We start from the raw sequence: 27,731 nt of genomic DNA, 5'->3' as shown, positions 1-27,731 counted from the left end.
GGAGATAAGACTATGGTCAGATCAGCCATGATTTTATTCAACGGCGGAGCAGGCTCGACGGGCCGAGTGGCCTCCTCCTGCTCCTATTTCTTAAGTTATCATGTTCTTATAAAAGAGCAGCTCCCGCAGCAGATTGATGCTTTCTGTGGTGGACACGAGAGACACAAGCCTGCATGCATTCACCCTCTGACCAGCGGGGTCAGGACATGACCCTCAGGTTGGGTGAGACTACAACTAGGTTTAGGGTGAAAGGTGAAAAATTTAGGAGAATCTGAGGGAAAACTTCTTCACTCAGAAGGTGGTGCTGGGTGTGGAGCGAGCTGCCAGCGGAAGTGGTCATTTGTAGCATTTAAGAGAAATTTGGGCGGGTGCAGGGATGGGAGGGTTATCGGGGGGGGGGGGGGGGGATGGTCTGGGCAATGCCAGATGGGATGAGGCAAAATATCAGATGGGCACGGACTAGATGTGTCGGACGGCCTGGTTCTGAGCTACAGTTACTCTATGACAACGACTCTGTGGTGTGTTATTTTAGCCTAGTGGTGGAGTCCTGAACAAGGGGGAGTAACCTTAAAATCAGAGCTAGGCAGGCCGGGGTGATGACAGACAAGAACCCTGATGGCTGGTGGGGCTAGGACAGTTGAGAGGTTGGAACAAACAGTGGCAGGATGAAGTTAAAATACAGATCTGACTTTTTGTCACAAAGTGATAGAACACGCTGGAAGGGATGAATGGCCTCTTTCCATTCCTACCAAGCTGCTCTTGGGGGCATTTTGTACAAGCTACAATCTTACATTGGACAGTTTATTCTAAGAGTTGCCACAGTCAGCAGGAGTGATCTCTTTCCAGTTGTGATCCAGGCACTTCCTTGGTACACTAACTGCACTGAGTGGTTGTTGTTGATGATTGATTTGACCCTGTCTGCCTGCAGTGTGTTCACAAAGTTTACACCAGCAAAATCATCAGCAGTGAACGTGACCTCCTGGCCGTTGTCTTCTTCGGGACTCGAGAGCACAAGAACTCCGTTGACTTCAAGCATGTTTACGTGCTGCATGACCTGGACACTCCAGGTAGGTTTACCCATCAGGTATGGGGCATCTCCCTGCTGCGTAAGTCAGTCCAATGCAAGATCTCACAAATAAAACAGCAATTCTACTCATGTTAGTTGAGGGATAGGAGTCTGCATTGGCTGCAAAAAGAGCGCAAGCCTACAGCAGGAGCAGAATTAGGCCATTCAGCCCATCAAGTCTGCTCCACCATTTCAACATGGCTGATTTATTATCCTTCCCTTCCCCAGTCTCCTGCCTTCTTCTCCTCACCTTACTGGGAATGTGGTAGGACCCTGGAAAATATGCACCACATCCCATAACTCCAGTCTCCTCTTAAGGAGAAATTTGTCAGCAAGTACGTTTGTACAAAATTTGCCCACCTGAAGATGAAGATGTCAAACCTAGCAAAAACCCACTGCCAACCGGGCAGCAGTGATCTCTACCATCCTACAGGGATTTGGGATTTGGACGTCACACACCAAATGCCTCAAAGCACTGGAAAGATACTTCCAAATCTGCTGGCAGGGTAAGTGGATCATTCAGTGTCCTCTCCCAGGACAACACCTTCAGCACTGAAGGCCTCGTAACACTCTGACGGTTTCGTTGATCAGGCCGACTCCCTAAGCTCTGCAATGGGGTGAAGTTACCCAGTGGAACAAGGAAAAAACAAGCTGGATGTTCTCAAAACCCCTTGGGGGGGGGGGGGGAGGAGGGCAATTACGACATCTCCAGTAACTCCAAGTAGAGCAGGAGCATTGGGATGACATGGAGATCCTGGTGTCCATGTGTTCGGTGTACGGCAACACCTGGTCTTAACTGTGAAGGAGTGCTTGTCGAGCACCTCCTGCCCGAACTGGGAAAATCTGTGCGCCTCACATTGGTGCCCTACCTCAGACTGGAATGGGAATGTCGCCCTCAATCCCAGGTGACTGTGGACAAAGAGCACAAATAGCTTGGCAGAGTGTGGAATGAACGATTGGGATGAAGATGCAGGGAAGTATGATGTTTGATTGCTCTGGCCAGGAGGTGGTATCTGGAGAAAGTTTGGGAAGCCTCAGAGATACAAGAGACTGTACATCTGGAGCAATACACAGTCTACGGGAGGAACTCAGTGAGTCAAGCAGCATCTATGGAGGGAGAGGAATTACCAACATTTCCGAGTTTCGATCCAACACCCTAACAGAAGCTGCTCGGTCCGATGAGTTCCTCCAGCAGATTGCACGTTGTCTCCGGACTCGTTATCCCAAATCCCCAGCTGTATTGTATTTGAAAACCAAGTAACCTACTTTCAGTACCGTAAACCGTTTCCTGGTGTGGTATCCCAGACCGATGTTACAAAGAGTCTGCCTTTCTCTGGACACAGGTGCTCAGCGAGTGCTGGAACTGGACAAGTACCAAGAGGAGAAGGGCTCCAAGCTCTTCAAGAGTGAGTTGGGCCACAGCGCAGACATCTCGCTGAGTGACGCCCTGTGGGTCTGCTCCAACCTCTTCAGTGACGTCAGGCTTAAGCTGAGCCACAAGCGCATCATGCTGTTCACTAACGACGACGACCCTCATGCTGCTGACAGCTCCAAAGCACGCATGGCCAGGACCAAGGCCAGTGACCTCCGAGAGACAGGTGGGTGGGCTACCGTTACTGAAGCCGAGACAGAGTCAGGTTTAGTATCACCGGCACGTGTCATTGAATCTGTTGTTATGCAGCAGCAGTACCTAATAAAGACTGTACATTACAGTAAGAAATGTATATGTATATTAAAAAGTTCAATTTAAATTAAATAGTGCAAAAGGAGAAAAAAAAGTAGTGAGGTAGTGTTCATGGGTTCAACGTCCATTCAGAAATCAGATGGCAGAGGGGAAGAAGCTGTTCCTGAATCGTTGGGTGTGTGCCTTCAGGCTCCTGTGCCTCCTTCCTGATGTTAACAATGAGCAGGGGGCTTGACCTGGGTGATGAGGGTCTCTAATGATGGATGCCATCTTTCTGAGGCATCACTGTTCGAAGATGTCCTGGACACTGGGGAGGTTCGTGCCCATGATGGAGCTGATTGAGTTTATAATTTTCTGCGGCTTTTTCCGATCCTGTGCAGTGGGCCCCCCCCCCCCCCCATACCCGACAGGGAAGCAACCAGTTAGAATGCTGTCCTTGGTACATATGTAGAGATTCAGAAGTGTCTTCGGTGACGTACAATCCTCCTGAAACTCCTAAAGAAATGTAGTCACTGTCATAACTTTGTAACTGCATCGATATGTTTAAACTGAATTGTAACTAGATATCAATATGCTGGGCCCAGAATAGATCCTCAGAACTTGAGATTGCTCACTCTCTCCACTTCTGATCCCTTGAGGAGAACTGGTGTGTGTTCCCTCCTCTTAACCTCTGAAGTCCACTATCAATTCTTCGGTCTTACCGGTAATGAGCGCAAGGTTGTTGCTGCAACACCACTCAACCAGCTGAACTACCTCACTCCTGTACGCCTTCTGGTTGCCAACTGAAATCCTGCCAACAATAGTTGTGTCGTTAGCAAGTTTAAAGGTGGCATATGAGCTGTGCCTAGATACAGAGTCATGGGTGTAACACTGGGAGCTACTGTTGGGACTGAATCAGTGATGTGTATGTGATACTATTTCTCTGCCACTGGACCACACGGTTGTACAGTAAGCACATTGTACAGTGTTACATAGCATTAGTCATAGAGTATGGAACCATGCCCTTCAACCCAGCTCATCCATGACCGTGACACCCACTAAGCTGGTTCTGTTCACCAGTGTTTAACCAAAATCTCCCTAAATCCCTCCTATCCATGTACTTATCCACATCTTCTGAATGACACTATTTTGCCTTCCTCGATCACTTCTGAAAGGTCATCATCACCCTCTGCGTGGAGAAGTTAACTCTGGGCTCCATTTGAAACCCTTCACCTCTCTAAACCTATGCCCTCTAGTTTGCAGTTCCCCTTCCCCATTATTTATGCAGTAGTGCTTAGCACAATATTGCAAAGCACAGTAAGGCAGTGTCACTGAGTTACACAAAGAAGAATCAGGATTCTTGTCCAGAATTTTGCTGAGAAGAATTAGGTTTAACTAATGAGTAGATGGGGAGATAAAGGGACGGGGTTTAACAGAGCTTCAAGATCAAGTTTATTGTCCTGGGTATACATACATAGGGTATAAGTACAATGAAAATTGGCTTTTTATATCAGGAACACAGTACATTGCAGACGTGACAAGTGAAGTTAACATGAACTTATTGAAGCCTCCATTGCTCTGGCTCGACCATGTCAGTACGATATGGAGAGCAAACTGTTGCCATGTAGCAAGCTCCCCCTCTCCACGCATCTGATAAATCCAAAGGAATGGCAGTGATTGATACAGTGCTGTACAAGCAGTTTCACAGGAGTTCCCAGTCAGCATTGAACTCAGCTTTAGGGATTCCTGCTCCAGACTTTTTCTTCTGGGTTTACTCCCAAAGCCTTCCCCAATGAGTGGGTAAGGCTTGAGAGGTTTGAGATCAGAGATTTCCTTCTCCTAGATGAGCCCCCAGCCTCAACTGATGAGCCCTGTCTGCCTGAAGTGACTGGTTTTAAGGTGCCAAAAGCCCACCTTTGCCCTTTCTCCTGTCAGTAGAAATGATTCCACTGGGCTTCGTAGCTAAACCACACATAAAAGCCAGGAGCAACACGAGCGAATCTGCAGATGCTGGAAATAAATAAAAACACAAAATGCTGGCAGAACTCAGCAGGCCAGACAGCATCTATGGGAGGAGGTAGTGACGATGTTTCGGGCCGAAAGGGTTTCCTCCCATAGATGCTGTCTGGCCTGCTGAGTTCTGCCAGCGTTTTGTGTTTTCATAAAAGCCAGGAACTGGAGTTGTCGTTAGACTCTATTTGAGTTGCATGCCATTGGGAGCATTTAATAGGTAGCGGGAGCTTATCTCCACTAACTCCCCCAGCGGTAACAACCTTAAGGAACCAACATAAAATTAAACTAACATAAATTACAGACAACTTGCACAACAATATAAAAAATAATATTGGTGCAAGTTGAGAGAGAGAAAGTCTGAAGTAGAATTGGGCTTTTTAATGTTGTTTCAAGAACCTGATGGCAGTGAGGAAGAAGTTGTTGAACCTTGAGGTATGTGTCTTCAGTCGCCTGTACCTACTCCCTGATGATAAATGTCACCTTCATGAGACAGTAGATGATGATGGGGAGACCTGTACCCATTAAACATTTACAAACTTTTAATCATTCGTGTCTGGGACGATGAGTGGTCCTGTTACCACCAGTGATTCCTTCTCACACCAGGGGCATGCCATTGAGTCAGACAGTTCAGCAAGGCCCTTCAGCCCATTGTATTTGTCCCTGCTACCAACCACCCATTGGCACCAATCCTACACTATCCATTGTACTCTTTCCACACTCCCATCAACTCTCTCCACTCTCTCTTCCCTGTAACCTTTTGCAGTCCTGTGCGTTGGAGCTCCCACCCCTGGCTGTGATGCAATGTCACAAAGCCTGGGGACAAGTCAGCTGAAAATATGGCCATCAGTAGGGGACCTCTGAAGACTAGCGTGGCTGCGGAGGGCAAGTTTAGATCAGTAAACACAAAGTACACTGCAGACGCTGTGGTCAAATCAAGACGTGCAAAAAAGCTGGATGAACTCAGCAGGTTGGCCAGCATCCGTTGAAAGAAGCAGTCAACGTTTCGGGTCAAGACCCTTCGTTCAGGACAAGTTTAGATCAGTGCAGGGAAACAATCTTATGTCGTGTACACAGACAGTGCATTGAAGCAGTCCCCTGTTGTACCTTAGGGTTGCAGAGGCTGGAAGAACTCAAGGCTTTGGGTTGGAGGGGGTGGGTTTGATAGTCTGCACCTATTTGATAATTGTGTATCGCATTAAGGCATGTGTAGACCCAGACTGCATGATATTCCTAGAGGAGGAACGTCAGTTAAGCACTATGCTTCAGCTGCCTAGATTCACAGAGGAAACTGGTCCAGAAAGCTTGCCTTCATCACTCTGGGCTTTGAGTGCTGGATGTCATGTTGCAGCGATGCAAGTCATTGTTGAAAGCACATTTGGAGTGTGTGCATCTTTGGTCACCAAGCTATAGGAAAGATATCATTAAGCTGGAAAGCAAGTGGGAAAGACTTATGAGGATGCTACTAGACCTGGGAGACTTCAGTTGTAAGGAGAAGACAGATAGACTGAACGTTCCTTCCTGGAGTGAAGGAGGCCAAGGAGTGACCTTGCAGAGGTTTATAAAATCATGAGTGGGCATACTTGAGGTAAACGTTTATAGATATACAATGGAGAGTATTCTAACTGCGAAATGGGAACATCTCTCTTTCCCTCGGCTTTTGGTGAGTGGCAAAAGATTCAAAAGGGAAGTTGTTGGGAGGGAAGTTTTATAAGAATCTGGAAGGAGATGGTGAGAAAGTGCTGATCTCTTTCCACATTTTATATTTACAGAGCTGGCAGTAGTAGCTTTTAATTGCTGTTGTGAATGGATTTTCTGTGTCCCTGTTTAGGTATTATCCTTGACCTGATGCACCTGAAGAAGGCTGGTGGGTTTGACATCTCTCTCTTCTACCACGACATTGTGAGCCTGTCGGAAGATGACGAGCTGGGCCTGCAGGTCAAGGAATCAGCCAAACTGGATGACCTCCTTCAGAAAGTCAGGGCCAAGGCCCACAAGAAAAGAGCGATCACCAGGTCCGCCATCACAAGATTAGCATCTTTTGGTTCCTAAAACATTTAACGAATCTTAGAAAACAACAACACAGAAACAGGCGCTTTGACCCATCTCATCTGTGCTGAACCATTAATCTGCCTAGACCCATTGACCTGCGCCCAGACCAAAGCCCCTCCTATCCGTGTAACTATTCCAAATCGCTCTTAAATGTTGAAATTGACCCCGCTTCCACCACTTGTGTTAGTAGATCATTCCACCTCTCACCACTCTTGAAATGAAGTTCCCCTTCAAGTTGCCCTTTAAAATGTCACTTTTCACCCTTAACCCATGACTTCTATTCGCAGTCTTGCCCAAACTCAGTGGAGAAAGGCTGCTTGCATTTACCCTATCTATATCTCTCATAATTTTGTACACTTCTATCAAATCTCCCCTCAATCTTTTACATTCCAGGGAATAAAGTCCCAACTTGTACAAACTTTCCTTATAACTCAGGCCCTCCAGTATTTGTACCATCCTTCAAAGTGTCCTCTGCACTCCTTCAACCTTATTTACATCTCTTCTGTAGGTAGGTGAGTACAACTACTCACTCCAAATGAGGCCTAGTCAACGTCCTGTACAACTTCGACATAACATCCCAACTCTCGCACTCACTACTTTCATCTATGAAGGCCAATATGCCAAAAGCAACACGAGTGAATCTGCAGATGCTGGAAATGAATAAAAACACAAAATGCTGGCAGAACTCGGCAGGCCAGACAGCACTTATGGGAGAAAGTAGTCACTACCTCCTCCCATAGATGCTGTCTGGCCTGCTGAGTTCTGCCAGCATTTTGTATTTTTATTCAATGTACCAAAAGCTTTCTTTATGACCCTGTCCACCTGTGACGCCATGCTCAGTGAATTATGGATTCATAGTCTCATGCCCCTTTGTTCCACCACACTCCACAGTGCCTTACTGCTCACACTGTAAGACCTGCCCTGGTTTGTCCTCCCAAAGTGCAACACCTCACACTTGTCTATATTAAGTTCCATCTGCATCTTTCAGCCCATTTTTCTAGAAAGTCCAGATCCTGCTGCAAGCTCTAATAGTCTTCCTCACCATCCACTACCTCCCCAGTCTAGGTGTCATTGGCAAATTTACTGATCTAGTTAACCACACGGTAGGCCTCAGGCTCACTCGGCTCACTTCCGTCTGGGGGAGCAGCCTTCAGCCCCGCCAAACTGGATAATCAGCTTGTGTAGAGGCTGTGTGATGTCCCCTCCACGCCAAATAACAGACAGTACACCATATGCAAGGTAGATGATTACACTTTTTAGGTCTACTGGAACTATATACTTAATAGAGATACAATATAAAAGGAAAAAGTAAAAGGCTCCAAACTTATCAAAGTTCAACCACTTTGTGCACAACAGTTGGCGCTCAATTAATGGAGTCTTCTTTCCACCATTCGATCTCCTCCGACCTCCTCGACCCGCTGCCTGGGACCAACCACGGTGGTCGACCAGACGCTCCACATGAGTCTGTCCTCGTCTCCTCTCCTCGCCGAAGGCCCCGGGCCTCGGACCCCCACTCGGGGTCTGTTCCATCGCCCAGCTTACAGCATCGCATCTCCTCTCTTCATCCCCATCGCGCCTTCTCCCCAAAGCCCTCTAAACAATAGCTTACAGACACACAAGGAAGAATAACATCTATCCCAATTGCTTAGCAAATGAATACAATTCTCATTATCAGTAATGATAACCCAAACAAGCTGTGAGAGAGAAGCACTTCCTCAGCAGTTAACATAACAAAGAAACCATTTTATTAGCCTTAGCAGTAACATAAAAGAAGAAATCCCTTACATATATCATCGATATAGATGACAAACCATAATGAACCCAGCACTAATCCCTGCCACACACCATTAAGCATAGACCTCCAGTCAGAGAGGCAACGATCTACTACCACTCTCGGGCTTCTCCCACAAAGCCAGTGTCTCATCTTAAATGCCAAGCAATTGAACCTTCTGGAACAACCTTGTCAAATGCCTTGCTAAAGTCCATGTAGACAACATCCACTGCCTTGCCTTCATCAACTTTCCTTCCTCAGGAAAATCTATAAGATTGATAAGACATGACCTACCACGCACGAAGCCATACTAACTACCCCTAATCAATCCTTGTCTAACCAATACTTATATATTGGTCCCTTAGAATACCTTCTATTAACTTTCCCACTACTGATGTCCAGGTGCTGATCCAAGTTCTGAGCTTGTCCGCCTTTCCTCAATACTCCTTGCATTGAAACAGTTGCAAAAGGTGAAAGGTCAGAGTGAAGAATAAAAGAATGGTTGGGGGAGGGCACAGTTTTGTTTACTGGAAAGAGAAATCAAGATATGTGTAGTGGTAGATGGCGGAAGTTGTGGAGGATAATGTACAGCTCAGAGCATTAGTCCCACCATGCTCAACCTTTTGATTCTTGACTTTGTATGTGGGCTTAACAATTTCTTCCTCCACAACCACTCCACTACCTGTTCCGACACTCTGGGTCCCATTTCCCTGCAACTCTAGTTTAACCCCCCCACCCCCATGCAGCACTAGCAAACTTCCCGCAAAGATATTAATCCTTGCGATATTAGTCTGATCATCTTCCTGCTTATGGGCTCAGTGGACGCACGGGGTCCTGTGCTCCACTAAGCTGCTCTGAAGAGGAAAGGTCTCAGTAGCAGTTCCGTGAAAGGAATGGATCCCAGTAGAATAGCATAAAAAATACATTTCAGAGCCTCAGCCTGCCTGAGGAACAGGCCCTCTCTCTGTTCTCACTGACAAGGGAGATTCTGCAGATGCTGGAAACTTAGAGCAAGTGCTGGAGGAACTCAGCAAGTCAGCAGCATCTTTGGAAGGAAACGGACAATCAACACTCTGGGCAAATGCCCTTCATCAGGACTGGAAAGAAACCAGCATAAGAAGTGGGTGGGGGAGGAAAGAATGAAGTGGCAGGTGATTGGTGAGACCAGGTGAGAGGGGGCAATGATTTAAGAAGCTGGGAGATGATAGGTGGAAGAGGTAAAGGGCTGTAGAAGCAGGAATCTGATAGGACAGAGGAATAAAAAGGAGGAGGAGGAGAACCAGTGGAAGGTAATGGGCAGGTCATGTGGGTAAGGAAGGAGAAGGGAAAGGGTAAGAGGGTGACAGGGGAGGGGATCTTTTACATGCACCTCAAGAGAGGTGCTCTCAGTCTAACCCCTCACTACTAAGCTGTCATCACTTGCAGTCGCATACCCACTTTCCCTGCCTCAGGCACCCAGCTGTGTTCGCCCCTGACGTGTGCTGTTTTTGCCCAGGGTAAACCTGATCCTGGGCGGAGGAGTGGAGCTCGCGGTCGCCGTGTACAACCTCATCTACGGCACCAGGAAACCCGGTTCAATCCGCCTCCACCGAGAGACCAACGAGCCTGTCAAAACCAAAACCCGCTGGTTCAATGGAGAGACTGGCAGCCTCCTGCTGCCCAGTGACACCAAGAAGGCCCAGGTAAAGAGCTTTTACTTTCTTATTGCATATGAGGCCTTTGGCCCACTGGCTCCAAGCAGTACAATCCGCAGTCCCATTGCCCCTCCGGAATCTTGTTCTCTCTCTCATTGAGAGCATCCTCACAAGTTGCATCTCCTTCTGGTCCGGGAGCAGCTGAGTATTGGACCGGAAGTCCCTACAAATGACTGGCGAATGGCTGAGAGGATCATAGGAGTCGCCCCACCATCCGTTGGGGACATTTATCAGGAGCGCTGCATACGTAGGGCCCTTAGTTTTATCAAGGATCCCATCCGTCCATCCAGCATCCTCTTGGACTTTCTACCATCAGGCAGGAGACTCCGATGCATAAAAACAAGAACGGTCAGGATGGGAAATGGTTTCTTTAATCAGGACATTGGGCTTCTGAACTCCCTGCCGCATCACATTCGAAGTGTCACTAGTTAATCTGTTCTGTATTTTACAATATTTAATTTATGCACTTTAGCTTGTTATTTATGCATGATTCATCCACAGATTTTATCCTTCCTTTTATGTTGTGTGGGATATCAAGTCAAGTCAAGTCACTTTTATTGTCATTTCGACCATAACTGCTGTGTACAGTACATAGTAAAATCGAGACGACATTTTTCAGGACCATGGTGTTACACCACACAGTACAAAAACTAGACTGAACTACGTAAAAAACTGCACAGAAAAAGAACTACAGTAACTACAGACCTACCCAGGACTGACACAGACTGGTTTGGAGAAATGTCTTGTTTGACGGTACACATGTGTATAGTTAAATGACAGTGAACTTGACATGCTCATCAAGTGCCCCTTGATACTTTGACCACTCCCCCTTGAGGGGCAACTAACAGCAGCTAATGAACCTACCAAGCTGCATGTCTTAGGGATGTGGAGGAAGCCATTGCGTGCACAGGAGACCCGTACAGTCCGTAAGCCTCTCTGAACCGCTTGCCCATCTTCACCCCGCCCTAACATCGTCTTATAAGACCATAAGACAAAGGAGCAGAAGTCGGCCATTCGGCCCGTCGGGTCTGTTCTGCCATTTCATCATGAGCTGATCCAATCTCCCCTTTAGTCCCATTCCCCCGCCTTCTCACCACAACCTTTGATGCCCTGACTACTCAGATACCTATCAATCTCTGCCTTAAATACACCCAATGACTTGGCCTCCACTGTCGCCCGTGGCAACAAATTCCACAGATTCACCACCCTCTGGCTAAAAATTTCTGTTCTGAATGGGCACCCTGCCATCATCATCAAGTCATGCCCTCTCGTACTAGACTCCCCCACCATGGGAAACAACTTTGCCACATCCATTCTGCTCATGCCTTTCAACATTCGAAATGTTTCTATGAGGTCCCCCCCATTCTTCTAAACTCCAAGGAGTACAGTCTTATGTCGTCCATCTATCTTCTTGTTGCTTTGTTGCAACTCTTGGCAAACTGCAGGTGACCGCTGTTTGTGGAGACTGAAGCCTGTGTTTGTGCTTTGAAAATCAGGTGTACGGACAGCGACAGATTGTGATGGAGAAGGAAGAAACAGAGGAGCTGAAGAGGTTTGATAATCCCGGCTTGGTTCTCATTGGCTTCAAGCCGTTGTCTCTATTAAAGAAGCATCACCACATCAGGTCATCGCAGTTCATTTACCCGGAGGAAGAGCTGATAACAGGTAACCCTCACCTCCAGTTACATCACCCGTTGTAGAGAGAGCTCTTCACTAATCCTTCAAACAAAGGTAGAATCTGCACTAGCGATATTCGGCCTGGAAATATGGTTGTATGGTGGTGTTTATTTCTGAGCTATGCAATTGGAAGTATTTCTTAGGGTGGGACAAAACTGTTTCCAAGTTGTTCTGTGTCTCTCTGGGAATTGGGATTGATGCTTCCCCAGTGTGAGCCACATTCATGGTGAATGATTTCCACATCCAGCTTCTCGCCGAGTTACAGAATCCTCATGTGGCAATGCCCTCGGAGTTTTCCGAGTCCTGCTATCCCAGAGAGCCTGTTAACCCTGGACGACGGGATTTAATATCAGTCTAGTGTGAAGGCCCAATAAAGGTGCCTCCATTTCCTGCCATCAATGCTTTCAGAGCCACTCTCCCGTCCCCCCACACCATCCTGTAATCGCCCCTTCACCTTGCTGAGAACCCCAGTTTCAGCCGTATCTCCTCACCCCATGATCAGAATCGGGTTTAATATCACCGGCAGATGTTGTGAAATTTGTTAACTTTGAGGCAGCAGTAATGCAGTACATGATAATAGAGAAAAAATGAGAATTACATTGTGTGTATATGTGTGTGCATATATATAATAGTTAAATACGTAGCGTAAAAATAGAAAAAAGGGAGGTAGTGAGGTAATGTCCATTCAGAAATCAGATGGCAGAGGGGAAGAAGCTGTTCCTGAACATTTGAGTGTGTGCCTTCAGGCTTCTGTACCTCCTCCCTGTTACAGTGAGAACAGGGCATGTCTGGGTGATGGGGGTCCTTAACAATAGGTGTCACCATTTTGAGGCAGTGCTCCTTGAAGATGTCCTGGATACTACAGAGGCTTTTGCCCATGCTGGAGCTAAGTTTTCTATGCAGTAGCCTGCCCCCCCCCAGCTGGAATGCTGTCCATGGTACATCTGAAGGAATTTGTGAGTGACCAGGCCAGTCCTCCATGAAAGCTGACTGGGCAATCACTGACTTACTGACTCAGACGCCTGACTTCAGCCCTCAGCGCTGGATTTTGTCCGAAGAACCGTTGGACACATTAGGCTGGTAGCCCTGGCATTCAGTGGAAGAGCCTTGGAACTGTCCAAAAGTTGCGGGGTGTTAACAGGTTTGATGTGGAGAGGATGATTCCTCTCGTGGGAAAAGCTAGAACTGATGAGAAATTGGCTCAGGGATGCAAGTCTTCGGGACTCTCTTCCTCCAAGGCTGGTCTGAGTATTTTTAAGGTCACGGGCAGATAGATACTATGAAATGTTGCTGGGGACAGAGAGTGGAGTTGAGGTTCTGGTCTGATCAGCATGAAGTGGAGGGACTGAGTGATCAATTCCTGCTGCATCTGGTTTTCCTTCGGATTGCTGACTGTCAGAGCTGCAGCCCCAGGGCTCAGCGATGTTCGTGCGCTAAAACTAAAGCAGGAAGCGCTGGAAACACTCAGCACGTCAGGCTGCATCTGGGGGGGGGGGAGGGGGGAATAGAAACAGCATCGGCATCTCCGAATGGTGACCCTGAACTGAAGAGGAGTTGGTGGAGCTAGTGTGCCATTGCTGTAACCATCTCACACATGACTGAGGACACTTGGATCTCTGAGAACTCAGGACTTTGAGTCCCATTGTCCTGGTTAAACTTCGTTAGTTAACTCGTGTAATCTCTGCTAGTCCTCACTGTCCTGGGTCCTAGTGCCCAGCTGTTCATTTCTCTGACGTTTTTTGTTGAGATACAGTGTGGAACAGGCCCTTCTGGCCCTTTGAGCCTTGCCGCCCAACAATCCCCCAATTTAATGCTAGCCTAATCACGTGACAATTTACAGTGACCAATCAACGTACCAACTGGTACGTCTTTGGTCTGTGGGAGGAAACTGGAGCACCCGGAGAAAACCCATGCGGTCACGGGGAGAACGTACAAACTCCTTACAGACTGTGGTGGGAACTGAACCCCAATCGCCTGCACTGTAACGTGTTGTGCCAACTCTTACCTGTGCTCGTGTCCCCAACAGGAAGCACTACCCTGTTCAGCGCGCTACTCACCAAGTGCCTGGAGAGGAGCGTGTGCGCCGTCTGTCGCTACACGTCGCGGAGGAACACCCCGCCTCGGTTTGTCGCAATGGTCCCGCAAGAGGAACAGCTGGATGATCAGAAAATGCAAACCATGCCTTCAGGTCGGTGACTCCGCACGTGCTTACTGACTGAAGGAGTAGGTTTAATGTCGGCCTCTTTGTCCCACCTTCATCAAAGGATGTGCTCTCTAAGTGGCCGGGCCTCGACTCACTGAGGATACGCCTTATGGCTTTTCGGGCGTCGCACAAATTCTGAGCACACCAGATGACTGCACATCTGAACATGGTACACACACAAAGACACTCACACTCTCTCGCACTCACACACCTGCGTGGCGCAATAAAACCTCTCTGCTGCATTTCTTAGGGTTCCACCTGATCTTCCTGCCGTTTGCCGATGACATCAGGAAGATCAGTTTTACAGAGAAGGTGGTGGCCAATCGAGATCAGATCGAGAAGATGAAGAGAGTGGTGCAGAAGCTGAGGTTCAAGTACAGGTCAGTGGCAGGTTTAGAAACTAATGTTGTCGCGCACCTCTCTACGTGCCTCTTGTATTACTGAGGGCAATTGTGTGCGGGTGAACCTGCAAAACCCACGCTGACCAACAGCTTGCAGTTTGCTGGCTCAATTAACATTGTAAGCTGTTACAAAGCGCCTGACACATGGTTGTGGATGGAGATTCAGGTTGAGTGCCCCTTATCCGAAACACTTGGAGCCGCAAGCGTTTTGGATTTCGGATTTTTTTTCAAATTTTGGAACGTATAACGTGATAGCTTGGGATTGCCATTATTTCCGACTGAATTGATGTGCTAACAGTCAGCAGTCTTTGTCGTACACTTGTTCATCACACATAGGTCCCGATGCAGCCCTTCCGTGTGTTAGGTTTTCATCAGCAACGATCTTGGCAAACTCGTCAATGAATTTCTCTGCATGATCAGTAGACCCTTTATCACCACAAATTCTTTAAAAGGGGAATGCCGTGCCTTTTCTTAAATTTCTGCCACCAGCCTGCTGAACAGTCACAATTACCTTCAATTGTCAATTCATCGTGATGGATCTGTGATCTTTTCATGATCAGCTTACCGTTAAGTGGCAGGTTCACTCTGACACTGACGAATCCACTCTATCAATAGACGATCGAGATCTTCACTTTTCTCTTTATTTGTCATTAACTTCTGTTTATTACATACGTGAAGTCACTTCTCAGACCTGTCTGTGGTGCAGAGAGACATGCACATTGCCTGGGAGCCTTCCCAGAGCCTTGGGAATTTCCAATTGTGACGTCATGTCAGTACTCAAAATTTGGGATTTTAGAATTTTGAATAAGGCCTGTATAGGTGGGTGAAGGAATGGTTAATGGAGTAGACACAACTCAAAGGAGCAAAGTTGAAATCAAGTTTATTGACATGTACATGTGTACAGCTGCAATGCAAAACTTACCTGCAGCAACACCACAGCTACATAGCATCTTATAAGCAGCATTCACGAGAAAAGTATCAATTATACACGACGTTTACAAGAAAAAACACAATTAGATCTAAAAGTCCATTTTGGTTCGGTGGCCATAGTGTTGCTAAACTGTATCAGTTGGTTCAAGAATCAAATGGTTAAAGCAAAGCAGCTGTTCTTAAACCTGGTGGCATAGGACTTCAGGGTTCTGTACCTCCTGCCCAACAGTAGATGGCATGCACCACACGGTGGGGATCTTTGGATGCTACCTAAAGGCACACATTCAGGAACAACTTCTTCCCCTCTGCCATCCGATTCCTGAATGGACATTGAATTTTTAAAAATAAATATATATTATTTCTGTTTTTGCACAGTTTTTAATCTATTTAATATACATATAACTATATAACAATTACGGCACGGAAACAGGCCATCTCGGCCCTTCTAGTCCGTGCGGACCGTTTACTCTCACCTAGTCCCACCAACCTGCACTCAGCCCATAACCCTCCGTTCCTTTCCTGTCCATATACCTATCCAATTTTTTTTTTAATGACAAATTGAACCAGCCTCTACCACTTCTACTGGAAACTCGTCCCACGCAACTACCACTCTGTGAGTAAAGAAGTTCCCCCTCATGTTACTCCTAAACTTTTGCCCCTTAACTCTCAACTCTTGTCCTCTTGTTTGAATCTCCCCTACTCTCAATGGAAAAGCCTATCTCTGTCAACTCTATCTATCCCCCTCATAATTTTAAATACCTCTGTCAAGACCCCCTCAACCTTCTACGCTCCAAAGAATAAAGACCTGACATGTTCAACCTTTCTCTGTAACTTAGGTGCTGAAACCCAGGTAACATTCTAGTAAATCTCCTCTGTACTCTCTCTGTTTTGTTGACATCTTTCCTATAATTCGGTAACCAGAACTGGACACAATACTCCAAATATGGCCTTACCAATGCCTTATACAATTTTGACATTACATCCCAACTCCTATACTCAATGCTCTGATTTATAAAGGCCAGCATACCAAAAGCTTTCTTCACCAGCCTATCCACATGAGATTCCACCTTCAGGGAACTATGCACCATTATTCCTAGATCACTGTGTTCTACTGCATTCCTCAATGCCCTACCATTTACCATGTGCTGTAATTGATTTACTTATTTATTACTTTTATTTTTTTCTTCTATATTATGTATTGCATTGTACTGCTGCTGCAGAGTTAACAAATTCCACGACAGATGACGGTGATAAACTTGTTTCTGACCTTCCAGAGGCAACACCTCCTGTAGAGATTACTGATGGTAGGGAGGGATATACCTGTAATATATTGCATAGAGTCCACTTCTCTGCATTTTTTTTTGCATTCTTGAGCATTAAATTGTTGTACCAGTCAACAGTATAACTATAGAAATTTGTTAAAGAGTGTTTGATGAGAAGCTGAACCTACCTAACCTCCTAAAGAGTTCTAAGTGTGGTGGTTGATTTTGGTAGGTCAAATATGATGGCAGAATATAGTATTAATGGTAAGACTCGTGGCAGTGTGGCGGATTAGAGGGATTTTGGGGTCCAAGTCCATAGGACTCTCAAAGCAGCTGTGCAGGTTGACTCTGTGGTTAAGAAGGCATACGGTGCATTGGCCTTCATCAATCGTGGAATTGAATTTGGGAGCCGAGAGGTAATGTTGCAGCTATATAGGACCCTGGTCAGACCCCACTTGGAGTACTGTGCTCAGTTCTGGTCACCTCACTACAGGAAGGATGTGGAAACCATAGAAAGGGTGCAGAGGAGATTTACAAGGATGTTGCCTGGATTGGGGAGCATGCCTTATGAGAACAGGTTGAGTGAACTCAGCCTTTTCTCCTTGGAGCGACGGAGGATCAGAGGTGACCTGGTAGAGGTGTATAAGATGATGAGAGACATTGATAGTGTGGATAGTCAGAGGCTTTTTCCCAGGGCTGAAATGGTTGCCACAAGAGGGTACAGGTTTAAGGTGCTGGGGAGCAGGTACCGAGGAGATGTCAGGGGTAAGTTTTTTACGCAGAGTGGTGAGTGTGTGGAATGGGCTACCGGCAACAGTGGTGGAGGGGGATATGATAGGGTCTTTTAAGAGACTTTTGGATAGGTACATGGAGCTTAGAAAAATAGAGGGCTATGGGTAACCCTACTAATTTCTAAGGAAGGGACATGTTCAGCACAACCTTGTGGGCTGAAGGGCCTGTATTGTGCTGTAGGTTTTCTATGTTTTTAAGAAAGAAAAGATGCTGGTGCACTTATAAAACTCAAGAAGGGAATTCTAAAGGTTATGACCCAGTCTTAGCTACAGTGGTGAGAGATTCACCGGAGCTCTCACTGTTCAAATTATACGTGATTGAACGTAGCTACATCTACCACACTTGACAGCTGTTGCCAGATTTTGTAGTTTCTGAATGTTCTGATGGCTTCGGGTGGCAGTGATCATAATTTACACTGATCAGGTAAATGTTTCCTGTCTAGTTGCTTTGTAATATTAAAGGCAAAGACATGATCTGTGTTTTGTGCTCCTATTTCCATCTGAGCCGGAGAAGAGTCCCTCATCTTTTTCTTTTCCCTATTATTGAGAATAATAAATCACAGAAGATGGCCATTTGGCCCATCACCAATCACCAATCACCAAGCTCAGGTCAGATCTATTAACTACCTATCATTCAAAATCTCCATAAGATATTAGGCCATTTGGCCCAGCAAGTCTACTCCACCATTCACGTCTGACTTTATTATCCCTCAACAGCATTCTTCAGCCTCCTCCCCGTAAACTTTCGAAACCCTTACTAATCGAGATTCTATCAACCTCCGCTTTAAATATACCCAGTGACTTGGCCTCCACAGCCGTCTGTGGCAATGAATTCCACAGATTCACCACCCTCTGGCTTAAGAAATTCCTCCTCACCTCTGTTCTAAAGGGATGTACTCTGATACTCTGGTGCTAGACTCTCCCAATATCGGAAACATCCTTTCCATGTCCACTCTGTCTATGCCTTTCAATATTCAGTAAGTTTCAGTGAGATTGCAGCCCCCCCCCCCCCCCGTCATTTTAAACTCCAGCCAGTACGGGCTCAGAGCCATCGAATGCACTCGCAAACACAAATCTCAGCGCCTCATCCTCGTTAGTGAATTCCAAAGGTCTCTCACAGTGGGTGAAGGCATTCTTTCTCAATTCAGACCCAAGTGGCTGCCCTGCCCTCTTGTGAACACGGCTTTAGGCACCCCAGCCAAAGGAAACATCGTTCCTACATCCACCTTGCAGAGCCCTGCAAGAATCTTACACATTTCAATGAGATCTCTACTCATCCTTCTTAATCCTAGAGGGTAAAGGCCACCTCTGTGCTTAATCTCTCCCGACATGACAAACCTTCATCCCAGGAATCGATCAAGAGATTCCCTGGGTATCCCTCTTCTTCCCAGGGTTTTGGTAGATGGACAGATGTTGGTCAAAACCAGGGAGAGCTCGGCCAGTCTTGTTCCATCAGCCTGAGGGAGCGATCAGTGGGTTCACATCATTAGGGCATTTTATAGCACCAGATGGCCAGTCAAGCGTCTGAAGCCTGATTGGAACCTCTTATTGAGGGGCTCGAGTGTCTGCTGACCCCACAGTGCCATTCCCGATCCACTGAGGCAACATCCACCACCTGAAACAGATCCTGTTCTGTCGGTGGGATCTTCCGATGCATAAAGTGCTCTGACAGTGGATGTAGTTCAGGGTGTTTGGACCGAGAGTGTCAGGAGAGGGAAAGAAAAGACCTTTCTACTGAGTTGGTCCACCAATTGTCAGTGATTATACAGCTTCCCTCTCTCCCTGGCTGATTCCTGTCACAACCTGACGCGCCTTGCGCTGACCCAAGATGCCAAAGCTGGATTGCACAGCAGAGACAGGCGGGGCAGACCAGCGACATCAGCACCTTCTGGAAGAAGGTGACAGTTTGTTTTCTGCCTGCAGGCCCGAGAGCTTCGAGAACCCCGTGATCCAGAAGCACTTCCGCAATCTGGAGGCACTGGCGCTCGATTTAAAGGAACCAGAAGAAATGGAGGACCTGACACGTGAGTTGTTGAGCTACTAGTGGGAAGAGGGATACGCGACACTGCAGGTGCAGACCAAGCACACCAAATCTATTAGTCTGATTTAGGGTTAGATTGATATTCAGCCCATCAGCCACTATTCTAACAACAAGCACAAAATGGAATATTGATGGAGAGTGAAGAATTGAGTTAACATTACAGGAAAATGGACTTTAATCAGACCAGCAACACACACAAAATGCTGGTGGAACACAGCAGGCCAGGCAGCATCTATAGGGAGAAGCACTGTCGATGTTTCCGGCTGAGACCCTTCGTCAGGACTGACTGAAAGGAATGATACTAAGAAATTTGAAAGTGGGAGGGGGAGGGGGAAATGCAAAATGATAGAAGACCGGAGGAGGTGGGATGAAGTTAAGGGCTTGGAAAGGTGATTGGCGAAAATGATACTGAGCTGGAGAAGAGAAGGGAAAGGAACATCGAACGGGAGACCTCGGGAGAAAGAAAGGGGGAGGGGAGCACCAGAGGGAGATGGAGAGCAGGCAGAGTGATGGGCAGAGAGAAAGAAAAAAAAACAAACAACTAAATATGTCAGGGATGGGGTAAGAAGGGGAGGAGGGGCATTAACAAGTTAGAGAAGTCAATGTTCATGCCATCAGGTTGGAGGCTACCCAGCCGGTATATAAGGTGTTGTTCCTCCAACCTGAGTTTGGATTCATTTTGGCAATAGAGGAGGCCATGGATAGACATATCAGAATGGGAATGGGATGTGGAATTAAGATGTGTGGCCACTGGGAGATCCTGCTTTTTCTGGTGGACCGAGCATAGGTGTTCAGCGAAACAGTCTCCCAGTTTGCGTCGGGTCTCACCAATATATAAAAGGCCACACCGGGAGCACCGGACGCAGTATACCACACCAGCCGACTCACAGGTGAAGTGTCGCCTCACCTGGAAGGACTGTCTGGGGCCCTGAATGGTGGTGAGGGAGGAAGTGTAAGGGCAGGTGTAGCCCTTGTTCCGTTTACAAGGATAAGTGCCAGGAGGGAGATAACTATTCTATATTCTATTCTAGCAACAGATGGGTGTTCCTTTTGGAAGGGCTATGTATCTGAGTGGAGATAGATCTCTACCAAGGAGGCGTAAGGAACTCCTTCCCTGTATTGCCTGTAAGGTCACCTTGGACGAGGTGTAGCACCTACTTACACCCTGATCAGGGTCACGTGAAGCCATGGGAGCAGGTAGTGGGTGACCGTATGAGCAGCCGGTGCATGTCACAAGTCCTGGTTATGCGACCACTGACTCCAGGCAGACAATCTCTGAAGAGTATTGGCAATGGCTGGGGCCACCCACCTCGTAAATACACCTATAGAAGCGGTTTGCCATTACTCTTGGCGGACAATTTGACAAGAACAATGGGACTGCGATCGCCCACCTCATACAAAACGGCACATAATGATGATGTCATATGGCACATGATGATGATGATGATGATGTATCTGAGTCGTGGGTGAGGATTGGCTTGGTTCTGTGTGGGTAGATAGATGCTGCCAAGCAAACTGAGCTTGTGGTTATTGGGTAGAAATCTAACAGCCCAAGAGCAAATCGATATCCTTCCTTGTATCCTATAATAAACTATCGTGTATTACCCATCTGTGTCCTCCACTCCCCCCAGTTAGTCCTGTGATCCTCCAGCCATGGGAAGGTCTCCTACCCAGTGAATTCGCACAGCTTGGCTTCTCTTGCACTTTGGTTGTCATTCTTTATCTGTTTATTTATAGTTATTGTAAAATTGTACTGTTTTCCTTGTAAACGCCTGCAGGAAAATGAATCTCAAGATAGTATATGGTAATATATACATACTTAGATTTTTCTTAGATTCTTTAAACTTTGAATAACCTATCTCCATCATTTCAGCAAGCTTTTCTCCCATCCGTGGCGGAGTCATCCAGCTCAGGGTGGGAGGAGGTAGATGTTCTGGTCCTCAGCAAAGCGCCCTGTGTCTAATTGGAGCAAACCCCGTCTGTTACCCTTGCAGTGGCGAAGAACGATGTGATAGATGAGCGAATCGGCCATTTGGCTGAGGAATTCACGGGTCTGGTCTACCCTCCTGACTACAACCCAAACGCAAAGGGCCAGCAGAAGAGGAAGCTGGGTGAGTTTCCAGAGAGCGCACACACAAGGAAGGCCCCTGACAGCTGATAAAAGTGTCTCTCACTATCCGAGCACTGCCAGGCCGTTAGCTGCTCTTCCAACGTGGGAACAGCAGGATCCCACCGGCACCAGACGCTGAGCAGCCACGTCAGCTGAGGGCAGACATTGGCCTCCAGCCCTGCTTCTCCTCGTACGTTTCAGGATCCTGTGTCCATCTGACGGAAGAATTAGGGTGCTGGCTAATTGTCACATCTGACAGATGGAGATTTAAGGGGACCCGGGGGATAACTCTTCACGCAGAGGATGGTGGGTATATGGAATGGGATTAGCTCAGGTAGGCAGTCTGTACAGCATGGAGGAGATGGGCAGAAAGACCTTTCTCCAAGCTGTTTAACTTTAATGATTCTGTACATATGAATTGGGCACAGTATTGGGGTGCAGCAGTAAAGCAGTACAGTATGCGGGAGGGTAATTCTAGACAGTTTCTAGAGTAGGTTACATGGTCAGCACGACATTGTGGGCCAAAGGGCCTGTCTTGTGCTGTAGGTTTTTATGTTCAATGAACATATGAATCGGTCTCAGTAGCAGGCCACTCGGCCCCTCAGGCTTGCTGCGTCCTTCTGTAACCAACAGTGGAAGACCAGCCAGAGGCCAACCCTGAGGGTGACAAGTCTGGGACCCTGTAACCCAGGAGGTAAGCACAGCATTCAAAAGTGTTGAAACCACCCTGCACTCTCGCCCAGTACAGGGGTCGTGTACCACGTCCCAGCAGCAGATTGCTCCCGTCATTTGAGGGGTGTCGGTGATTTTATTCATTGCACAGCCTTCCTCCATTTCCAGTGTTCAAAGTCGGAAGTCAAGTTCACTGTCCTATCCACAGGCTCACATATGCACAGATTTCAATCAGCATTACAGATGCACAATATCTGAGACACACCATTCACAAGAAAAACATAGATTATACAAAAATTATAATGAAAGAACACAATTAGAATCGAAAAAGAAACAGACCCTATTGTAGTGCAAAGGGGTTGTATACTGAGACAGTGAATACGGTCGTGCAGGTTGGCGCAGGAGCTGAGGGAAGGAGCTGCCTTAAACTTGGTGGCATGGGACTGGAGGCTTCTGTACCTCCTGCTCCGTGGTAGCTGCAAGAGAATGGGGTGGCCCAGATGATGGAGATCTTTGATGATAGGTGCTACCTCCTTGAGTCAACGCCTACAAGAAATGTTGGCTCAAAGATGGTAGGTGGAGGGGAGGGAAGTGCCCGTGATGAACTGGCACTTGAGTTCCTGTGTGTTTGAACTGCTGTACCAGACCATGATGCCTTCCAATAGCACATCTGTAGAAGTAGAAGGAATAACGAACCAGCACAGGGCCTGCGTGTGGGATGGCCGTGTTCCTGATGCTGAAAGCATGACTCCGATTCGATAGGAAAATTATCATTCATTTCATTGCAAGTGGGTAAACTAGCAGAGTTGTCTACAACCAGGGGTCACAGAATCAGAACGCAAACATCAGCTACGTGGGGCTGAGGGGAACAGAAGTCTCCACCCGGGGTGGGGGGGGGTGAATATTTGGAACAGGGACCCCCCCCCAGGCTATGAAGGCTGGCGCACTGAGATAATGCAAAACAAAGACAGAGAGATTTCTCATGACTAAGGGAATGAAGGGAGATGGGAATTCTGCCGAGGTGAGGATGAGGTAGAGGGTTAGCAAGCACAAAGGGGGGTGTTCTAGTCCTGCTCCTAATCCTTATGCCGCGCATATCTGTCGAGCGGCTTCTGTGGCAGGAATGGAATTGTTGACATCTCGGGATGAAACACTGCATCAGGAGCCGGTGCACAGTTTGTTCCTGAAATGTCGACAATTCCTTTCCCTCCACAGATGCTGCTCGACCCACCGAGTCCCTCCAGCTGATTGTTGCCCCAGACTCCGGCATAGCCTCACGTCCTGTTCCCTCTGTTTCCCGTGACCAGACGACTCGGCCGGTAGAGCGGAGAAGAAGGTAAAGGTGGAGGTGTCGCTGGGGGAGGACGAGATCAGGCAGCACCTGCAGAGCGGGACTCTGGGCAAGTTAACCGTGCCCGTGCTGAAGGAGGTCTGCAAACAGTACCGACTGAAGGGCAGCAAGAAGCAGGAGTTGCTGGACGCCATCTCCAACTACTTCAGCATGCACTGAGGACTGGGGCGCTCTCACCGCCCAGGCCCGTACAAGCTGACCCACAGATCTGTTCACCTGGGCCCCCAGCTCCCCTGCTGCTTGCCAGTAGAGAGCTCCACCCCAAGGACAACTCGCAAGCTATTTTTGTACGTTTTGTATTTTTCCCATTTACTCTGGAGTTTGTTTTGCAAAACTACTTGTAACCAACAGTTAATAAAACACGATTTGAAAGTCATTTTTTGCCCTATTTGTACAAGGGTAGGGATCTCCTTGGATGGCTCGCAATAAACTGGAATACAGTCAATACAATGAAATTCGGCTGATTTTTGGAACAGCCAAGGTGGGGACCACATGGTTCTAGTCTGGGGCATTGGTTTAATGTGTATCTTCTGTGACTGCATATCACTACGGCCATGTGGGCCATGTACTGTTCAGGAGAGGGGTAGCAAAACTTAGCGCTGTGGAAAAGAAGGTAAAGATAATCAAGTCAAGTCAGTTTTATTGTCATTTCAACCATAACTGCTGGTACAGTACACAGTAAAAATGAGACGACGTTTTCTCAGGACCATGGTGTTACATGACACAGGACAAAAACTAGACCGAACTACTTAAAAATCAACTCAGAAAAATACTAGACTACAGACCTACCCAGGACTGCATAAAGTGCACAAAACAGTGCAGGCATTACAATAAATACTAAACAAGATAATAGGGCAGTAAGGTGTCAGTCCAGGCTCTGGGTATTGAGGAGTCTGATAGCTTGGGGGAAGAAACTGTTACATAGTCTGGTCGTGAGAGCTCGAATGCTTCGGAGCCTTTTCCCAGACAGCAGGAGGGAGAAGAGTTTGTATGAGGGGGGCATGGGGTCCTTCATAATGCTGTTTGCTTTGCGGATGCAGAGTGTGGAGTAAATGCCCGTAATGGTGGGAAGAGACCCGATGATATTCTCAGCTGACCTCACTATCCGCTGCAGGGTCTTGCGATCCAAGACGGTGCAATTTCCGAACCAGGCAGTGATGCAGCTGCTCAGGATGCTCTCAATACAACCCCTGTAGATTTAACAAAACTAAAGGTAATGATGAAGCGGTGTGGTGAGGCTTGTCTCAGCTGCTACAGTGAAAGAAAATATTTGTTAAAAACTGCAGATGCTGGATATCTGAAACCGGCAGAAAACACTGGAGAAACACAGCATCTGTGGAGAGAGAAACAGGCAATATTTCAGAATCAGGTTTATTATCACTGACAGAGGTCATGAAATTTGTTGTTTTGTGGCAGCTGTACAGTGCAAGACATTAAAAATTACTGTGGTGTTCATGGTCTGCTAACAAACCTTAGGCAGAGGACCCCTATACCTCCTCCCTGATGGTAGTAATGAGAAGATATGTAGAGAAACAGGTAGTGTTGAGGGAGCTGGGAAGGACTTAGACTGGGAGAATGGGCAAAGAAGTGGCAGATGGAATACAGTGTCAGAAAATATATAGTCATGCACTTTGGTAGAGAAAAAATAAGTGGAGACTATTTCCTAAACGTGGAGCAAATTCTCAGAAGTCAGAGGTGTAAAGGGACTTGGGAGTTCTTGTGCTGGATTCCCTGAGGTTAATTTGCAGGTTGAGTCAGTGATGAGGAAGGCAAATGTGATGTTAGCATTCACTTTGAGAGGACTGGAATATAAAAACAAGGAGGCTGAGGCTTCATAAGGCACTGGTGAGGCATCAAGAGACTGCGATCGAGTGGATATGGAGAGGATGTTCCCTACAGCGGGGGAGTCTAGGACCAGAGGACACAGCCTCAGAGTAGAGGGACATCCATTTAGAATGGAGATGAGGAGGAATTTCTTCAGCCAGAGGGTGGTGAATCTGTGGAATTCATTGCCACAGCTGGCTGTGGAAGCCAAGTCACTGAGTGTATTTAAAGAATGGTTGATTAGATTATTAATAAGCCAGGGCGTGAAAGGTTTATAGGGAGAAGCCAGGAGAGGAAATGGATCAGCCAGGATGGAATAGTGCAGCTGACTAAATATAAGGGCATATGGCCTTGGAAATAAGAAGCGGGTGTCCACTTTGAGGGGATTATTTTACAGACCTCTCAGAAGGCAGATAGCAGGTGTAAGAACAATAGAGTCAGGGAGAGGTATAGCACAGAGGCCTTCGGCCCATCTGATTCCAGCCCATTTTTCCGGCTGGTGCAGATCCCTCTACAAGCCATGATAGCCTTGCTCACTGTCCACTGCACCTCCAGTCTTGGTGTCATCCACAAATTTGCTGATCCAGTTAACCACATTATCATCCAGATTATAGATCACAAGCAAACAAAGGACCCAGCATCGATGCCCCATCTGTTGTAGCTCCACACCTGGATTACAATTTTGATCTTCAAGAGGACCAACTTTGTCTCTTGCAATCCCTTTGCTCTTGACATATCTGTGGAATTCCTTAGGATTCTCTTTCACTTTGTCTGCTAGGGAAACCTCATGCCTCCTTTTAGCCCTCCTGATTTCACTCCATAAGCACCTTATTTCTTCCTTGCTGCCTATGCCTGATATGCACCTCCTTACTTTCCTTAACCAGAGCCTCATCTCTCTCCAAAACCAAGGTTCCTTACACTTGTTATCTCTTTACCTTTAATTCTGACAGGCACATACAGATTTTGAAAGCCTCACACTTAACAAGTATGTCTTTGCCAGAAAACCGTCTGTCCCAATCCACACTTGCCGGATTCTTTCTGATACCATCAAGATTGGCCTTTCTTCAATTTGGAATCTCAGCCCGCGGACCAGACTATTCTTTTGCATATTTACTTTGAAACTAATGACATCATGATCACTAGATGCAAAATGTTCCCATACACAAACTTATGTCACCTGCCTTGTCTCATTCCCTTATAGCAGATCCAGTATCGTACACTCTCTGATTGGGACGTCTGTACCGATGAAGGAAACTTTCCCAAACACATTTGACAAACTCTATCCTATCCAGTTCCTTTACAGAATGGGTTTCCCTGTCAGTACGTGAAAAGTTAAAATCACCTATTGTAACAACTTCGTTTTTTGTAGCAGTCTGTGATCTCTCTACAGATTTCTTCCTCTAAGTCCCTAGGTCTGTAATATAGTCCCATTAACGTGGTTGTACCTTTCTTATAGGTTATATTAGTGGGAGAGGGGTTTAATTACCCCAGTACTGGCTGGGGTTGCAGTAATGCAAGGGGGTTAGATGGGGCGGATTCAAGGGGGCTTTTTAAAGCCATATATAGAGGGTCTCATTAGGGAGAGTGGTGTACTTGAACTTATTTTTAAGGAACGAGAATAACTACGAGGGTGATGCGCCTGTGGAGGAACCCCTTTCAGAACAGTTCAGTAAGCTTCATGGGGAAAGACAAGGTTGGTCCTGGAGAAAGGCCCCTGAAGTGGAGAAGCTCGTGCAAGTCTGTACATATATTGGGAGGAGCTGTAAAAGGGGAAAGCATCATCTGATAACTGGGAGGTGAGATAGTGATAGCGATAAGGGTAAGGAGCAACGATGTTAGGATGACGGAACTTTGGTTTGTTATAATAAACCATGGAGGTTTAAATTGAATTGATTTTATTACTCACATCCTTCATATATATGAGGAGTAAAAATCTTTACATTAGATCTCCGTTCAAATGTGCAATTATAATAACATAATAAATACAGGTATATGGACGAAAGAGGTACGGAGGGATATGGCCCAGGTGCAGGTCAGTGGGACTAGGCAGAAAAATGGTTCAGCACAGCCAAGAAGGGCCAAAAGGCCTGTTTCTGTGCTGTAATGTTCTTTGGTTCTAAATACTATATACACCAGGGTAGTAAATATAACATAAATACAGTTGCGTAGAGTCAGTCTATCGTATCTGATGTGACTGTCAGCTACTTGAACAA

The 27,731-nt window shown here is 46.8% G+C and overlaps 1 protein-coding gene across 1 annotated transcript in view; it reads left to right on the top strand.

Annotated features, from left to right (window-relative positions):
- xrcc6 (X-ray repair complementing defective repair in Chinese hamster cells 6) overlaps nucleotides 1-24,070 on the top strand; it is a 30,774-nt gene extending 6,704 nt beyond the window's left edge. Inside the window, exons 4-13 of the mRNA XM_059953882.1 lie at nucleotides 929-1,067; nucleotides 2,410-2,664; nucleotides 6,571-6,754; nucleotides 10,058-10,244; nucleotides 11,753-11,921; nucleotides 13,960-14,121; nucleotides 14,387-14,516; nucleotides 19,444-19,544; nucleotides 21,556-21,672; nucleotides 23,651-24,070. Of these exons, the coding sequence (XP_059809865.1) occupies nucleotides 929-1,067; nucleotides 2,410-2,664; nucleotides 6,571-6,754; nucleotides 10,058-10,244; nucleotides 11,753-11,921; nucleotides 13,960-14,121; nucleotides 14,387-14,516; nucleotides 19,444-19,544; nucleotides 21,556-21,672; nucleotides 23,651-23,853 (1,647 nt within the window). The 3' untranslated portion in view covers nucleotides 23,854-24,070. The remainder of the gene's footprint in view (nucleotides 1-928; nucleotides 1,068-2,409; nucleotides 2,665-6,570; nucleotides 6,755-10,057; nucleotides 10,245-11,752; nucleotides 11,922-13,959; nucleotides 14,122-14,386; nucleotides 14,517-19,443; nucleotides 19,545-21,555; nucleotides 21,673-23,650) is intronic.
- Nucleotides 24,071-27,731: the final 3,661 nt, after the last annotated feature.

Source organism: Hypanus sabinus, chromosome 29 (genome assembly GCF_030144855.1).
Source record: "Hypanus sabinus isolate sHypSab1 chromosome 29, sHypSab1.hap1, whole genome shotgun sequence".
Classification (NCBI taxonomy): Eukaryota; Metazoa; Chordata; class Chondrichthyes; order Myliobatiformes; family Dasyatidae; genus Hypanus; species Hypanus sabinus.
The sequence above is the reverse complement of the archived record's forward strand: the minus strand, read 5'-3'. Positions and strand labels throughout refer to the sequence as shown.